General features: G+C 47.9%; 1 protein-coding gene across 4 annotated transcripts; it reads right to left on the reverse strand.

Annotated features, from left to right (window-relative positions):
* Window positions 1–2,542: 2,542 nt before the first annotated feature.
* Window positions 2,543–7,188, reverse strand: LOC110484864 (transcription cofactor HES-6). 4 transcript variants are annotated; one of them, XM_031505692.3, is made up of 4 exons: window positions 4,766–7,188; window positions 4,270–4,365; window positions 4,047–4,125; window positions 2,543–3,724 (listed from the first exon to the last, which is right to left on the reverse strand). In XM_031505692.3, the coding sequence occupies exons 1-4, from the start codon at window positions 4,823–4,825 to the stop codon at window positions 3,270–3,272; spliced, it is 690 nt and encodes a 229-aa protein (XP_031361552.1). In that variant the 5' UTR covers window positions 4,826–7,188; the 3' UTR covers window positions 2,543–3,269. The 4 variants fall into 4 exon arrangements, with proteins under 4 accessions (XP_031361552.1, XP_085443664.1, XP_085443663.1 ...); XM_085587538.1 differs by having other exon boundaries at window positions 4,047–4,122; window positions 4,766–4,965; XM_085587537.1 differs by having other exon boundaries at window positions 2,543–4,122; window positions 4,766–4,965.
* Window positions 7,189–16,873: the final 9,685 nt, after the last annotated feature.

The raw sequence follows: 16,873 nt of genomic DNA on the forward strand, positions 1-16,873 counted from the left end.
GCCTCCAGACCTGTCTGTGCCTCGGGCATGCAGTCCCAGCTGGGAATGGGGGTGCAGCCTGGAAGGTGCTGGGGGATCCATCCCTGGGCTGTCCTCTGGCAGTGCAGGGTCACAGCCACTGGTGCCTGCTCAGGTGTGAGAGCAGCACCTGTCTGGGCTCTGCTGCTGTGTCTGAGCCTGTGTGAGTGAGGGCAGCTTCCACCAGCAGCTGCCAAGGACAGAATTCACAGAACCACAGAATGACCAGGCTGGGAGAGACCCTCATGATCATCGAGTCCAACCTAGCCCCAACACCTCAACTCAACCCTGGCACCCGGTGCCACATCCAGGCTTTGTTAAACACACCCAGGGGTGGTGACCCCACCACCTCCCTGGGCAGCCATTCCAGAGCTTTATCACTCTTTCAGTAAAAACTTTCTCCTAACATCCAATCTGTATTTCCCTTGGCACAGCTTGAGACTGTGTCCTGGTTCTGTCAGTGCTGCCTGGAGAAAGAGCCCAAGCCCAGCTGGCCACAGCCACCTTTCAGGAGCTGTGCAGTGATGGGTCACCCCTGATCTCCTTTTCTCCAGGCTGAGCACCCCCAGCTCCCTCAGGGGTTCCTCACAGGGTTTGTGTTCCCAGCCCTTCAGTGCTCTCCACTCTGCAGCTGGCAGGAGGAGCTGCTCCCTTCCTCCTCCTGGGGAGAAGATGGGAGCAGCTGGCAATGCATTTTTGGGTTGCCAGTGGAGAGGTGCTTATGTTGAAGAGCAAAGTGTTATTGCTCTTGTACAGTCCTGGCTTTGGTGAAACCAGATGGATTTGAAGTAAATATGGAGTTCCTTTGTCAAATGTAATTAGAAGCTGAAATTCATGTGTCTTTCTGAAGAAAGGTGTTTTTTTTTTACTGAACACTAGTGACTCGCAATGGATTCCCACATTTCTGGTTGGATAGAGGACAAGGAGATGATATAAAAAGTCACCCTTGGTTTGAAATGAAGGCAATGAAAAATGAGTGTCTTGTACTCAAAGTGTTGCTGGAGATTGTTGGCCAAGTATTGCAGTCTCGCTGTCCTATTTTTAAACTCTCTCACCAGCTGTAATGTGACCCTTCCCTCCACACCCACAACAGAAAAAAAAGCCCTTACTGATTAGAAACAGGAAATAATAAAACTCACTAACCACAAAGTATTTTCAAAGACACAAAATAAGCAAGCAGAGATAGTGGGAAATAGATATTTCCTGCTGATCTCCTTTCAGCAGAATAACCATACCTAATAATTACAGTCACTGGGGATTTGCAGCTTTTAGAGGGAATGTATGTTTTTAAGATGATGCTGTCAAACTGCAGTAAAATATTTTCATCAGTCCCTCCCAGCATAGCAACAAGGTGGCCACAAGTCCATGAGATGCATTGCTGGCACCTTCTAAAAGTGCAAAAGCACTTCAGGTCCGGCCTGGGGGAGGAGCTGCTCTCTTGCTGGTCACCCTGCTGTGCAGTGGAGGCTCCCGTGGGTGCAGCTCTGGGGGCTCTCATGGGGTGGGGTTTTTATCTCAACTCAGCTGTATTTGTGACAGCAAACTGGGGGGATTTAATGCCTTTTCTCTGCCAGGATTCTGCAGTTTTCTTTGCCTGATTGGCTTCTCTACCCATGAGTGTTCTGTGAGCTTTGCTGCTGCGGTTTGCTTGGGGTGGCCCCACCTCCCACTCTCCTCTGCACCTTTGCCGTGGGATGAGGATGATGATGATGATGATGATGTGTATTTTTCACATTGGTGGTCACTCCAAAGGGCCCCATCAGGAAATGGGGCAGTCTTCATTTTCAGGCAGAGGGTGGGAACTCAGGTTGAGGTTTGTGCAATTCTGTGTCTTTAGCTGCCCCCCGACCCGCCTTGCCTCTTTGCAGCCAGGTGTAGCCCCGTTGTTTCTCCTGCCACTGCTCCTAATGAGAGGGCTGGATAAAAGGGAAGGCGTCACAGAAAAAGATGCTAAACCTGGAGGTGCTGGTTTTCACTCCTTCAGCGCCTCATCCAATAGATCTCGCTGCATAATGAGCCCCTCGAACTGCAGGGCCGTTCATTAGTATGCGCCGTGTTTGTTTAAGAGCTCCCCGCTCTTTTCTTTCTGCTGGGAGCACTTCTAACTGCCTTGGAGATGAAAAACGGGCACCAAATGCTGCCAGCAAGCGGGCAGATCTGTCCTAATCTCCTCGGTCCAATTCGCAGGGAATTTTACCTTCTGCCCTCTAGATGAGCTCTGTGATTCAGGTATAAGTAAAAGCTAATGCATTTAAAAATGTAAATCTGAAAGTAAAAGCGAAATCAGATCCAGGCGGATAAACCCAGCTCCCTATTTCCTTCATAACTTCTGAAGTGTTCCTGTGATCCGGGCAATGCTGTCTGTGTGCGTGGTGAACGCTGCTTTCCTACAAAGTATCAGGGGCAACCCCCAGACCAGCTGTTTCAACTGCATGGGGGAAAAGCTGTTTGTGAAAGAAGCAAATAAAAGCAGATGCTCAAACACCCTTTATTCAGAGCACATGGGACAAGGCTGGGAGAAATGTCAGTCATTATCTTTAAAAAGTTTATTTAGAACTTTTAGTTATGGAAACAAAAAAGTTTCCCTAAATATAACCCTATGTAACATATATATATATATATATACACACATATGTACTCACAAGCTTAAGAGCAATGTCAGGCTGGGAACAGCACAGCCAGAGCGAGCAACCCAGAGAGCATTTCTAAACAGCCTAAAAAGTCCAGACCAAGTCTCTCCCTTTCTCTCTCTCTTTTTTTTTTCCCTCCTAAACATTGCAGCACTTTTACAGGACTCAACACTGGAATCTCCTACACTGCGCAGGGATAATAATAAAAATAAAAAGCGTAAAAGACCAGTCGCTTACCCTTTTATCCAATAAAGGGATCTCAATGGCTTATGTGAGCTATTAAGGTAAATTTGATGCCAGAGAGGGTCGTTGCTTGTTGTCTTGTAGTTTTATTAATAGAAAGTTAATTATTTTAGAATGTAGGACAAGAAAACTATGTAATTATTATACACTAAAGAGCACGAGAGTATTCTAGACAATAATTTAGATGTATTAAATAAATAAAAAATAATAGCAGCCTTCTACAATGCAGGCTACACGTAGGTTTACTTCGGCTTGAAGTACCCAGGTCTTTAGTACACCTACAGGAACAGATTTGCTCCACAAGTGTTTTAAAGAAACATATCTATAAGATACATACGTAAGAATGTCTAAGGTTAGGACAAAAATCGAAAACACACTTTACCACGGTCTCCACATATCTAATGACCCCATTCTGGGGTTGTTATGGGAAAAATTTGGCTGCAGAACCTGTCTGGGAGGTGCGGCATCAACCTGGTTGAAAAGCGACAGCGCGGGCAGCTGGAAGGAATTTTTGGAAGCGTGCTTGTTCTCCGCGGGGTAGGGGCGCTCCTGCGGCGGGTTCGTGCCTCGAGCGCTGCCCTTGGGGCTCAGGGGACTTCTGTGCGCCAGGAGAGGCTGCGGAGAGACAGCCGAGCTGCCCGGAGACCTGAGCGCGGCTCTGCAGGGCTCCTGCCCCGACCTGGGCAGGGACTTGAGCAGGTGGTTCAGGAGGCGCGCCCCGAGGCTCTTGTCCATCCACTCGCAGGTGAGCAGCAGGTTGTGCACCTCGTGCATGCACTGGATGTAGCCGGTGCTGTACCTCTGCTGGGCTTCCAGACCCACCTTGGAGTCGGCTGTGCGGGACAGGAGACAGGGGAGGCCGGTCAGCGGGGCAGAGCCACGCGTGGCACCGCCGGGGCCGCGGCGCTTGGGAGAGGCTTTGTTTGCGGGAGGAAGGCGAGCGGGTGTGAGAACTGCGCCCAAAGGCAGGAATCGGCTCTGGGAGGGAAAAACGCCTTCCGTGGACGAAGCGGTGCCCGGCTCCATCTCCCCATCTAGCGGAGAAAGCCAAAGCCCGGCGGCAGCTCCGAAAGGCGCTTGTGCCGGGCTGCCGAGGATCCAACCCGCTGGCCCCGGGTAAGGGAGCGGGCACAGGGCAAGGGAGCGGGCACTCACCCATCATCTTGCTGCTCTGGATGTTCTGGAGGTGCTTCACTGTCATTTCCAGGATGTCTGCTTTTTCCAGTTTAGACTGCTGATAGGGAAGAACGCAGCAGTCAGAGGCAAAGAAGGGTTTGCACCATGCCCAGTTGCTCTAAAGATGAGGCATTTCCCTCTCTCCCCCTCCCCAATTTCCCACCAGCAGAAGGACCAAAAGCAGCATAAAGTGAGCACTTACATCCAGGTGAAATGCACCCACAACAGTCTCCTTCAGCTGGTCTAGGCAGTTATTAATCCTTTCCCTTCGCTTCCGCTCAATGAGGGGTTTCCTTAACTGGCAAAGAAAAGGAGCAGGGAAAACTGCAGTTGGTATTTTCATTTCCTCTCCCTGCTGCAGTTCAGCAATGCCAAAGACCCCTCTCCTGTGTGCAGCCAGCACAGGGTGACACAGTGCTCAGCAGGGACAAGATGTGAATGGAGCGTGTGCCAGCTCCAGCCACGGCCTGTCCCTGAGGTGCATCACCTCTCCTTTCTCCCACTTCCAATCACTTCAAGCACAAAAACTCATTTCACCCGATCAAATGAGAGAGAAGGCAGAGAAAGGAGGCAGGAAAACACCCGCGTGAGTTAAATTCAGAGAAAACATCTTTCTAACGGGAGAAAAAGCTCTGTCCCCTTCCTGTGTCCTGGAAGCAGTGGCCCGGCTTCACACGCCCAGCTCAGGGGACACTCACCTTCCTCTCCTCCTTGCTGCTGGCGACCTTGTGCGTGCCGGAGGTGGCCGTGGCAGTCATCCTGGTCCAGGCGGCCGGCCCGGCTCCGGCAGGACGGGACGGGAGGGAATGAGGCGCTCGGCAGCGGCTCGCTGCCCTTCCAGATGGGCTCTTGCTGCTCCGCTGCTCCTCGGCTGTATTTATAACCCCGAATTAGCATCTGAAAGGCAACTTTCCTTGGCGGGACTTCTTTTCCCACACGAGGGGTCGAGCCCGGAGGTTTGCGGCCATCAATCAAAGCTGACAGGTCACTGCTTCTTTTCAATGGCCACGCCGGCCCCCCCAAACGGCGACAGATGTCCAGCCTCCGCCGCTGCCTTTGGGGGATCCTTTGTTCGCCCAGGAGGGAAGGAAAATGGGCGCGCTCGGAGCAGCTTGCACGGTCCTCGTTCCGTTCGCGCAGATTCCCAGGGAGGGACACAATAGCCGGGAAGCGGCTGAATTACACCTGGGAAAATGCCTTCTACTCATCTTTTTCTCCTCTATCTCCTTGAAGCGATGCCTATTTTTACCTGCTAACCTGACCCCAGTCGTTTCACATCATTGTAACGGCCTCTTAATTTAATAATAGAGCACTTCAGCTAGGAGTTCCTGCTCCCAGGGATTATTATTACAAGGAAATGACGATCGATTAAAAACTGTTGACAGCAGATACCCAAAGGAAGGTTGTTTCCATACAGAAATACTCTAGGTAAAACACGGGAACTTTATTTACCTCCTGGGAACCTGAATTATCTGTTGCACCTGGGTGGATTGTAGGTAATATGTAACTCTTCTAGTTTTTGGCTGCTCTGCAGTATTTAATATTAAATTTACAGGGTATTGAAGGTGCTAACAATCCTAGACCTGAGTTAGTCCTGTGGAAGCTTTACTTCTTTGGGTTGTTTTCCCCCATGCTGTGAGGCTTGGGTAGCTTTGTGAGGAAAGGGGTTTGTCTCTTGCTGCTCTGGAATGCTGGGGCAGGGGATGAGGGGCCTTTTGAGGAGGCTTGTGTGGTGTGAGAATGCACTTTTATACTTCCTCACTTCTGCCTGGCTTGGGGGAGAGTAAGAAGGCGTTTTTCATTACCTTGCATTTGCTTTCTGAAGCTGCTTTGCTAATGAGCAGGATCTGGTAGTGTCCTGTTGAGTCCCACAGGTGAAGCCCTTTGGAATGGTGTCGAATATATCACCTTATTGAAGTGGAGAGGAAGCAGCTGCAGCAGTTCAGAAGCACTGCAAGCCCTCCCAATGCACTGGGAGGATTTCCCAGCTCTCAGGAAAAAGAAATATTTGTATTCAAATAAATGTATACAAATATTCAAATATTTGTATTCAAATAAATGAAAAATAACAGCAGCATTCTACAATGCAGGCTACACATAGGTTTACTTTTATAGGTCTTTAGTACACCTGCAGGAACAGATTCGCACCACAAGTGTTTTAAAGAAACATATCTGTAAGACAGATGGTGCCGTGGCTGCAGAGCCCTCCAGCTCTGGGTGGGGACATTCCCCAGTGATAGCAGCGAGGACATCACGTTGTTCCTTGCCCAAGCACGGTGTGGGTGTGAGTGTGTTTGCTTGTGTGTCAATGCAAACATACCTGCAGCACGTCTTCATGCCCTGCTGCCTGGGCTCATCACCAAAACATGTCCCCAGCCATGGGAGCTGGCAGGCCGAGGCTGTTTGTCAGTCACATGCAGAGCTGGATGCAGTTCCTTGGTTTTATAAGTGCCCTACTTTGGCAACGGCCTGGGATGAGCTGGGGTGGTGGTTGTGCTGGGGGAGGAGGGTTGGGAGGGGAAGGTTCGTACCTTATCCTTTGTGCCAGGTAAGGGGGTGGAGTTCTTATTGCTGGTGTGTTGTCTTCAGAGACAGCAAAAGGAGATCCCACCACCCTGTGCAGCAGGCCCTCACATCAGCCTCACCTGTGAAGACTCCTTTGATTTTCCAAGCTTTTTCCAGTCCAAGGAAACGGATTGTTGCTGATATTTATAAAAGGTGTAGCTGAGGGCACGTTGTTCCAGCAGCTCGGCCTGGAGGAGGCAGGGCTGGGCCAGGGGGCACAGAGCACACTCTGTGTTTTGTGCCGAAGCTGGCAGTGCCTGCCCATCTCCCTCCACCTTGTGCAGAGAGCAGCACCTTCCCAAGGCACTCAGGGCAGCAGGGAGGAGCTGAGATCACCTCAGCTCCTGGCCCACCTGAGCACAGCAGGGGTGTCAGCAAATCCAGAATTACCTAAAAGCTCTGAAAAGCGTGTCCCGTGCCTGCTGGCACTGCTGCAGGGTGCAGCGGGTGCCCCCGTGTTGGAGCCCCCGGTGCCACCAGGAAAGATCTCTCCGTGTCTGGGATGGCAGCACCTCCCTCCTCACCCTCTCTCCCTTCCTTGGCCTCCGCTCTGGCTGCTCCTCGCCCTCCCTCCTGCCTCTTTGTCCTGCGGGCTGCCCCGGGCTCCGGGGCTGTTCCAGGGGCCGCCGAGCGCGGCGTGGCAAGGGGGACACCGAGGGGAGGGGAGGCCACGGGCAGCGGGGTGGCCGCGGGGCCCGGCCCCAGCCCGTGCCCAGCCGAGCCCCTTGGCTCGCCCACGGGCATCTGCCGCGGGCGAGCTCATTTCAAGGTTCATTTGTAAGACAGCGCCGCAGTGAAAAAGAAGAGCAGCTTTGGCTCTAAACAGTTATTTTACACCTCTCAGTCACGGCAAAAGCCTTTATTTCGGAGGCGGGGATGCGGGCGGGAGAGCTGCCCTGGCTTTGGGCATGGCTGACATCTGTGCCGTGGATTGCGGGGACCAACATCCCCATGCAAATGAGCATTACAGGAGCTTTCTGCGAATTCCCGCTTTCCTTTTGCCAGGTTTCACTGAAAAGGGGATTCTCCTTTGTAAACAAAGCCTCCTTTTTTTCCTGGGCTTTCCAAAAAAAAAAAAAAAAAAAAAAGGAGAGAGGGGTGAGTGCTGCTTCGAGTTTTCTCTTTCTTTCTTTTTTTTTTTTTTTTTTTGTTTTGTTTTATTTTGTTTTTGCTATTTGTCTACACTTCACACCCCGGAGAAAGAAAACAACTTTTAACATCTGTTCCCGCAGCATTTAAGAGGGAAAGAAAGGCTGCTGAAAAGGGGGAAAGTGTGGCAGATGTTGGCAGGTTCCCTCGGGCGCAGATGTCCTGCTCCGAGCAGGACTTTGCTGGGGCCGGGCTCCTCTGCGGCTCGGGACACGCGAGCGCCGGGCGGGCGGGGGACGTGGGAAAGCGCCGCCGAACAAAGGCGCCCATTCAGCCAGACCGAGAGCCGTGAACAATCCCATCAGCAGCACAGAAATGGTCAGCAAGGGACGGCTTGGGGGCGGCCGGTGGCCACGGGACGAGGGATTTGCCCGGGCTGCAAGCGGAGTGTCCCTTCGCTGTGCCCTGTGCTCCCTCTGGGGCATCCAGCGCCGAGCTGCGGCCAGGGTCGGTCCTTGCCGAGGCGCCCCGCAGCCGTGTCCCCGCAGCGCAGGGCATGGGGACAGGCACCTGCCGGCACCTGGGCTGGCCAGGCCTGTCACACACTCGCGACAAGGCCAGAGGAGGGACTGTGGGACAGCAGGGATATCTTTGAGGAGGCTTTTAAAAAAGAGCTTATACCAACATAGAATAATAATAATAATAATAATAACAATAATAATAATAAAAATAATAACAAGAAGAAGAAGAAGGAGAAGAAGAAAAATAAGTAGAAGAAAGAAGAAAAAGAAGAAGAAAAAGAAGAAGAAGAAAAAGAAGTAGAAGAAAGAAGAAGAAGAAAAAGAAGTAGAAGAAGAAAGAAGAAAAAGAAGAAAAAGAAGTAGAAGAAGAAGAAAGAAGAAGAAGAAAAAGAAGAAAAAGAAGTAGAAGAAGAAGAAAGAAGAAGAAGAAGAAGAAGAAAAAGAAGTAGAAGAAGAAGAAAGAAGAAGAAGAAGAAGAAGAAGAAGAAGAAGAAAAAGAAGTAGAAGAAGAAGAAAGAAGAAGAAGAAGAAGAAGAAGAAGAAAAAGAAGTAGAAGAAGAAGAAGAAGAAGAAGAAGAAAAAGAAGTAGAAGAAGAAGAAGAAGAAGAAGAAAAAGAAGTAGAAGAAGAAGAAAGAAGAAGAAGAAGAAGAAGAAGAAGAAGAAGAAAAAGAAGTAGAAGAAGAAGAAGAAGAAGAAAAAGAAGTAGAAGAAGAAGAAAGAAGAAGAAGAAGAAGAAGAAGAAGAAGAAGAAAAAGAAGTAGAAGAAGAAGAAGAAGAAGAAAAAGAAGTAGAAGAAGAAGAAAGAAGAAGAAGAAGAAGAAGAAGAAGAAGAAGAAAAAGAAGTAGAAGAAGAAGAAGAAGAAGAAAAAGAAGTAGAAGAAGAAGAAAGAAGAAGAAGAAGAAGAAGAAGAAGAAGAAGAAGAAGAAAAAGAAGTAGAAGAAGAAGAAGAAGAAGAAAAAGAAGTAGAAGAAGAAGAAAGAAGAAGAAGAAGAAGAAAAAGAAGTAGAAGAAGAAGAAAGAAGAAGAAGAAAAAGAAGTAGAAGAAGAAGAAAGAAGAAGAAGAAAAAGAAGTAGAAGAAGAAGAAAGAAGAAGAAGAAGAAGAAAAAGAAGTAGAAGAAGAAGAAAGAAGAAGAAGAAAAAGAAGTAGAAGAAGAAGAAAGAAGAAGAAGAAGAAAAAGAAGTAGAAGAAGAAGAAAGAAGAAGAAGAAAAAGAAGTAGAAGAAGAAGAAAGAAGAAGAAGAAGAAAAAGAAGTAGAAGAAGAAGAAAGAAGAAGAAGAAAAAGAAGTAGAAGAAGAAGAAAGAAGAAGAAGAAGAAAAAGAAGTAGAAGAAGAAGAAAGAAGAAGAAAAAGAAGTAGAAGAAGAAGAAAGAAGAAGAAGAAAAAGAAGTAGAAGAAGAAGAAAGAAGAAGAAGAAAAAGAAGTAGAAGAAGAAGAAAGAAGAAGAAGAAAAAGAAGTAGAAGAAGAAGAAAGAAGAAGAAGAAGAAGAAGAAGAAGAAAGAAGAAGAAGAAAAAGAAGTAGAAGAAGAAGAAAGAAGAAGAAGAAAAAGAAGTAGAAGAAGAAGAAAGAAGAAGAAGAAAAAGAAGTAGAAGAAGAAGAAAGAAGAAGAAGAAGAAGAAGAAGAAGAAAGAAGAAGAAGAAGAAGAAGAAGAAGAAGAAGAAAGAAGAAGAAGAAAAAGAAGTAGAAGAAGAAGAAAGAAGAAGAAGAAGTAGAAGTAGAAGAAAGAAGAAGAAGAAAAAGAAGTAGAAGAAGAAGAAAGAAGAAGAAGAAAAAGAAGTAGAAGAAGAAGAAAGAAGAAGAAGAAAAAGAAGTAGAAGAAGAAGAAAGAAGAAGAAGAAAAAGAAGAAGAAGAAGAAGAAAAAGAAGTAGAAGAAGAAGAAATAGAAGAAGAAGGAAGAAGAAAGAAGAAGGAGAATGAAGAAGAAAGAAGAAGAAGGAAGAAGAAGATGCCTCCAATCCTATTGATTACGTCTAGTTGAAATAGCCTTGTAAAACTGACTTTGGTAGGCAAAAAAAATTATTTTAATGAGAGCAAAAAAATAAAAAGTTTATTTTAATGAGAGCAAAAAAAATTTGAGAGAACTTTTCATTCCCCTTCTTTTTGGCTGATAAAATAATATAAAATAAGATTTTTCCATGAAAGCTGGTAATATTTCTGCTTGAACAATTTGTAGGAAACAAATGAGAAGCCCAGAGAAAAAGAAGCTGAGCCAAGAGAATTAACACAAGAAAGTAATTAATTCCAGTTTGATGTTAAAGCTGAGGAGCTCTGTGGTTGTTCCTCTAATTCCTGCAATTTTTGGCCTTCTTTATCTCCATCCCAGTCCATTTTCTCTGGGTTCTGGACAGGGCAGAGCTGCTCCTGCCAGCGGGGCTGCCATGTGCCAGGACAGCTCTTCCTCTTCCTCGCTCAGGGCCGGAGGGGAAAGCCAGCTGAGTTGAGCTGTGTCATTTCTTTGGAGGCCAAGCACGGGGGCAAGGAGCCTGTACCCCTGCTGGGGTGTCAGCTGTGTTCCTCCTGCCAGCAGAGCCCTTTCTGCATGGCAGCTGGGAAGCAGGAGGCATCTCAGCTGGATGAGGAGCTCCATGCTGCAGAAGGATGCTGCATGTCCCGTGCACCCGCCCAGGCTGGTCCCTCCTGCCTCTTGCAGCTTGGGGTGATTCTGTGGGCACCGACTCAGAACCTGACAGGGCTAACAAGGAGCCTTGTGCAGTACTGAGGCAACCCCAAGTCCAACCTCGGCCCTGGCTGGTTAATGAATGGCCTCCTTAAGGCAGCTCAGCCCTTTGCAGGGATGGGTTTGCTGTGGAAGAGTGGGAGGAGAGCTGGGCAGGTTCCTGAGCACTGCTCAGTCTGCAGTGTGGGGCACAGAAGGACTGTTTGATCCCCCTGGTTTTTTCCAGGCTGGAGATCATCCAGGCTGGATTTGACCCCAGACTGCTTGCACCTGCTCTGGGGTGTGTCTGCTGGCTGGGTGTGGGGCTGCGGGTACCTGGTGCCAGCAGTGCTGTCAGAGGCAGGGAAAAGGGTCCTGCTCCAGGCTCCTGCCAGTCCATCACTCCCTGGTGTCTGTGGGTTTGCTGGGGCTGGTTTTCTGACAGCAGCTCTGCTTTCACCACGCGATGTGGGCTTTGGGAAGCGAGGAGCAAAGCGCAGGGCTGGCAGTAGGCAGGGTAAGGTGGGGACAGTGGCTGCTGCAAGCACAGGCTGTGCAACCACAGGGCACCCTCTGCACCCTGTGCTCCCTCCCTCGACTCGGGCTCCAGGCCTCCCCTGCCATGAACAAACACTCTCCAAGGAGAGGCTGCTTTACAGGGGCTTTACTCACTCTGAATAAAGAGGGTTTTGTCCAGCTTTTTCAGAAGGTTGGTTCTGGCTCAAGGTTGAGGTTTAAAAAGGAGTAAAGCTCTCCTTCAAAATGTTTAAATCTGCATGTTTCTCAGTAGCCACGGCCCCCAGGCAGCCTGTGCTGCCGAGCTGTTCTGTCGGGGAGGAAGGTGAGGAGCACAGGACGTGCCAGCGCGGTGACTGGACGGTGCCTGGGCAGGCTCCCCGCGGTCTCTCGGGGATTACTCACTGCTGCATGGCCCGGGGACACCCGGGCTGCCTCTCCAGCCTGGCCTCAGTTCACGTGTTGGAATGGGCCACCTGCCTTGGCCCGTCTCAGCCCCGTGCAGCAGCGTTAGCAGCAGCAACATGTGTCCTGCAGCCTGTCCAGGACAGGATGATGCTGGAAATGAGTTGCTCAGGAAAGCAAAGGATGATTTATCAGTTCTTGGGATGTGGGGAAGAGTATTTGCTGTGTTGAGAGCACAGTCCCAATGAGCAGACATCAGTCCCAATGGGACGTGGGTCCAAGATCACCATCAGAGTTTGCAGTGAGGGAAGCCATGGCTGTGCTGGGGAAGGCTGCTCCAGACACCCTCTGTGTTGGGATCCTGGGGATGGAGTGACACTGTGCGTGCCAGGTCACTGTTTTTGGCAGAGGGCTGGGAGGTGATGGGGTTTGTGGCTAGGTGAGCACTGTGGCGAGCAGGGAAGAGGCACAGAGCATCTGGCAGATGAGTCTGAGGTCTGTGGTGGCCTACCAGAGCCTGTGAGGTCACCATGCTGTGGGCAGGGGAGGAATGCAGTTGGGAGCTCACCTGCTTCTCGTGCTACTGCTGGAGAGAGAAAGGTCATACATGGCATTGGACAGTGCCACATGAAGTATTTTTATCACAGAGAAAGCCCAGCTCCAAAAGTAGCACTGAACATTTGGAAATTCTGTTGACATCTCTAAATCCATCTCCTTTACTGAGTTCACCAAACCTCTCTGGTCTCAGCTCAGCCTCCTGGGTACCAGCTGGCTCTACCATCCTTGGGAATGAACTCCTGGGATAGGAAATAATTACAAGGCCGGTACTAGCTGAGTAATTCTCAGCTTTTCTTTCACACACCCCCATCCAGCCTTCATGTTAAGGATCAGCTGATGCTCTTGCCATTGCTCAAGCTGTGCCCTGCCTGGCAGGTTAGCAGTGCTCCAGGCCCCACAGGAAATCTTATCTGCTGCTTCTCAGCCAGAGTGCTTGAAACACAGCTCCTGGGCTAAAAGCGCCTTATAGGAAGCAGAAAATCTGATAAGCTGTGTGGGTGGTGGCAGGCTGTAAGGGTTAGCCCCTTGCCTGTGCTGAGTTCTACATGGCCTTGTTGTGGAGGAGACAAAACAAGTGCAAACTCTGCTTTTCTTCTTCCCAGACCAGCCCACGGAGCAGCACCCACCTTCTCACAGCTCCTGGTTGCTCTGCATCTTGGCAGGGCCATGGTTTTCCTACCCCAAGGTGACTGTGCCCCAAGAACTAGCAGCACTTCCTACACCTTTGGGTTCCTCCACAGCAATGAGAAATGCTCATCCCTGTAATAAAGGAGTGTCTCCTAGATATACCTGAAGAGGGGGGAAAAGTAAAGAAATTGAAGAGGGGAGTTGCTTTAAAGTAGACAGCATGCATAAACAAAAACAAAATTGTATAAAACCTTTTTCTTTAATTGGTAAAATTTGATTATAAAAATAGGGATTAAAAGAAAATCTTAGAGAACATCATGAAGCTTCATAGAGAATCCAGGATGGACTTGGCTCACACAGACCAGAGACCTGGCTGCAGAGCTCCCATAAGGTGGTACAAGGGAGAAGAGCCAAGCTTCATGAGGACAGCATAGGGGTCTTTGAGGGACCATTCAAGGAGAATACTTGAACTTTCTTTATGCAGCATGCCTTGAGTTATTTCATTCAGGAGAGCAGTGGTGGGTGTTCTCATACTCTGGGTGAGTTATTTCATTCAGGAGAGCAGTACTGGGTGTTCTCACACTCTGTGTGTGTGAGATATTACCAGATGTCACTTGATAACAAGCCTGATCTGTAATGGTGCAAGTGCTTGGTTTATTCAGTAAGCTTCACTTTGACAGCAGCTTGGATGCCTGACTCCCCCCACGCGGGACCCCTGGGCTCAGCACCCTGCACCCCAGCCCTGCACACGCCACAGTGCAGCCTCTGCACTTCCCACACTGCCTGTTACTTCTTAGCTTCTCGGTTCTTGAGGCTGCAGAGCGATGTGGGTTAAGATTCATCTTTGTGAGAAAAACATCTCTTCTGTGAGTAAATGTGGCTTTTGTGCCAGCCTGGCCACACGCCAGCGCCTGCTTTTTATAGTCCGTGTGTCTGCGTGTGCTGCCACCACATCCTGAGCCCCTGGCACAGGGCACTTGTCAGCAGGATTGGGGCAAGTGGGCCAGCCAGGGCCGTGCTCTGCACGAGGAGTGACCTGCGTGCTGGGCTGGGCCCTGGCTCTGGGGCTGCCCAGGGGGGCACTGCCCTTACCAGCAGCATTCCCGACCTGCTGCCCGCTTCTGTCGCTGCAGGGCTGGGACTGCAGCCCCCAAGGAGGTGGGGAAACACTCACCTGGGTGTTTGGCACTTTGTGGTTCTGTCTTGGCACAGCCTGGTTGCTGCTGTGACAGGGAAACACAGGAGGGTTTAGGGGGGGAAGGCATGAGCTGCAGGGTCTCTGGTCTGTGTGAGCCAAGTCCATCCTGGATTCTCTATGAAGCCTCATGATGTTCTCTAAGATTTTCTTTTAATCCCTATTTTTATAATCAATTTTTTTACCAATTAAAGAAAAAGGTTTTATACAATTTTTTGTTTATGCATGCTGTCTACTTTAAAGCAACTCCCCTCTTCAATTTCTTTATTTTTTCCCCCCCTCTTCAGGTATATCTAGGAGACACTCCTTTATTACAGGGATGAGCATTTCTCATTGCTGTGGAGGAACCCAAAGGTGTAGGAAGTGCTGCTAGTTCTTGGGGCACAGTCACCTTGGGGTAGGAAAACCATGGCCCTGCCAAGATACAGAGCAACCAGGAGCTGTGAGAAGGTGGGTGCTGCTCCGTGGGCTGGTCTGGGAAGAAGAAAAGCAGAGTTTGCACTTGTTTTGTCTCCTCCATAATGAGGCCATGTAAAATAATAACAAAACCCCCATTGCCACAACCCTTTCTTTTCTTCCTTGTTGATTTTTAACATTAGGAGCTGTGTCCTGGGTTTGCTCTGTCAAAAAACAAAAGAGGCCACGAGACTCACGAGTTCCCCAAGGAGTTTTCCAGAAGAATACCTGTGATCAGCTGGGTGTCTTGTTGTGTTTCAAAGATATATTTCATCACCTCTTGTTGCATTTCAAAGATGATGTTTCACCCCCTCTCCCCGTTCCAGGTGTGTCTGTACACACATGTGCAGACAGCAATGCCCTCTCACACCTGCACACAGGCAATTTTCAGAAGATACAGTTTTGCAGCCCCTTCCCAAAGCAGTGCCTGCCTTTGAAGGTTGGGACAGCAGAGCTCTGGAGTTCTCTCCTCATTGGGAGCCAGGGATCCCATCAGGAGCAGGAGGAGTGTGGGAATCCAGGGCTTCCCTCTAGCTACCCTAGAAGGCCTAAGACCCTGGCAGGGGTCAGGAACCCCCCTGGACAGAGCCCCCACAGACACTGGCTGTGATCTCTGGCCATGGAAAAGAGTTTCCAATCTCACAGGATGAATTACAAGCTCTGAGTGTTTGATATGAGTAATAATTAAGTATTGCACAGGTACAAATGTTAAATTTTAAGATTCTAAATTAAGAGTACAAAAAAGACAAAATAGAAGAAATTGTGTCTTGTCCTTTTTCTCCTTCTTCATGCCCTCCATGTTTCATTGTAGTGTTATCATTTTTTCTATTAGTTTAAGCTAAAAACACACTATTCAACATAAATAATAAATATTAACACATTATTATAAATATAGCATATATAATTTCTAATATATAATGTTTGCAACATCCCACTGAGGGGCAGAGCCCCACACGCTGCCCTGAAAGACAAACCTACAGCAGGGCGACCAAACGTGTTATAGATAAGCAAAAATAAACAACCTTCAAAATCAACACAGACAAATTATGACTTCTTCTTTAACAACAGAGCAAAAAAACCAAAAACTTTCTACAATCTCAAAATCATCAATACCACAAATTCCAACAGAGGAGAAGTGCAGAAAAGCTGTAGAGTCTCAGAAAAGGTCATGTATGTATTTGTTGCTGTTGTCAAGTGATGTGGGAAGGGCTCCTGTGCTAGCTGAGCCTGAATCCAGCTGAAGGGCAGTACTAAACCCCTGCCCCTGACAGGGTTCTGTTGTAAGAGCTAATTAATCAGTTTCTGCAAAGGCCTTTGAAGGGGTAAAAGGAGAAGCAAGTGCACAGCAGTGTTATCCAGAGGCTGTGAGCTTCAAAGTTTAACAGGCACTACTTAAATATGAAAAGTTAGTCACCTTGTAATTTCTTTAAAATGTAAAAGAACAGGGAAAGCATCTAAAAATAATCACCCAACAGTCGTTTTCAGCAGTGTTCACAGCCTTGTGTCCTTCTGCATGATTTGGGATTCTAACTGTATTTGCTTCCAGTTCAATTGAATTAATGGCTGTATTTGACTGCTTTTTTGTGTATGGTGTTTTGTTTTTTGTTTTTAGGTCAGGAAGTACATCTTACAGTACATTTTGCTGTTTCTTAGGGTGACATCTTTTACTTCCTTTCCTGTTTACAGTGCTGATGAAAACCTTGTTTTGGCTTCAGTAGTAGATCCTCCCTGGAAGTTGTGCATAACAGATAACTTTCAATTGTTCTACAGTAATAAAATGTTTATTAAAATTACTTGCTTTCCAGGAAAGGTATTTGCACCAGATTTTTTTTATTTGATTTTTCAGGTAATTGTTTTCTCTTTTCTGACAATGTTTACATGCTAACCATTAGTTCTTGTAGTTTGCTATAATGTTTTTAAAATGTGTCCTAATTCTGAATTGGAACTTTAAATTAAAGATAAATCATTGAATCTCCATGAGGAAAAAAACTCTTAAGTGATATGAAAGACAATTATATTTAATTGTGTTTTCTACCATAAATAGGATTTTGGGTGTGTAAGTCTGCTCATTGTGTATTAATTGAATGAACTGAAATGTAAAAAAATACTCACCCACAGATGTTTCTTTGAGAAAAGCTTTAGGAGTCTGCAGTGAATGTCTCCAGGCAGTAATGGGTGAAATGCAGTTTCAGGAACTGTCAGAGGCACTCGTG

The sequence above is a fragment of the Lonchura striata genome, chromosome 9 (assembly GCF_050655825.1).
Source record: "Lonchura striata isolate lonStrDom1 chromosome 9, ASM5065582v1, whole genome shotgun sequence".
Lineage (NCBI taxonomy): Eukaryota > Metazoa > Chordata > Aves > Passeriformes > Estrildidae > Lonchura > Lonchura striata.

Bases quoted from the DNA above. Each gene is read 5' to 3' on its own strand.
- LOC110484864 (XM_085587536.1), bottom strand. From the start codon at position 4,825: ATGACTGCCACGGCCACCTCCGGCACGCACAAGGTCGCCAGCAGCAAG. The intron at 4,366-4,765 runs GTGAGTGTCCCC...TTTCTTTGCCAG, and splicing joins GCAGCAAGGAGGAGAGGAAG to TTAAGGAAACCCCTCATTGA. The intron at 4,126-4,269 runs GTAAGTGCTCAC...CTTCCCTATCAG, and splicing joins TGGGTGCATTTCACCTGGAT to CAGTCTAAACTGGAAAAAGC.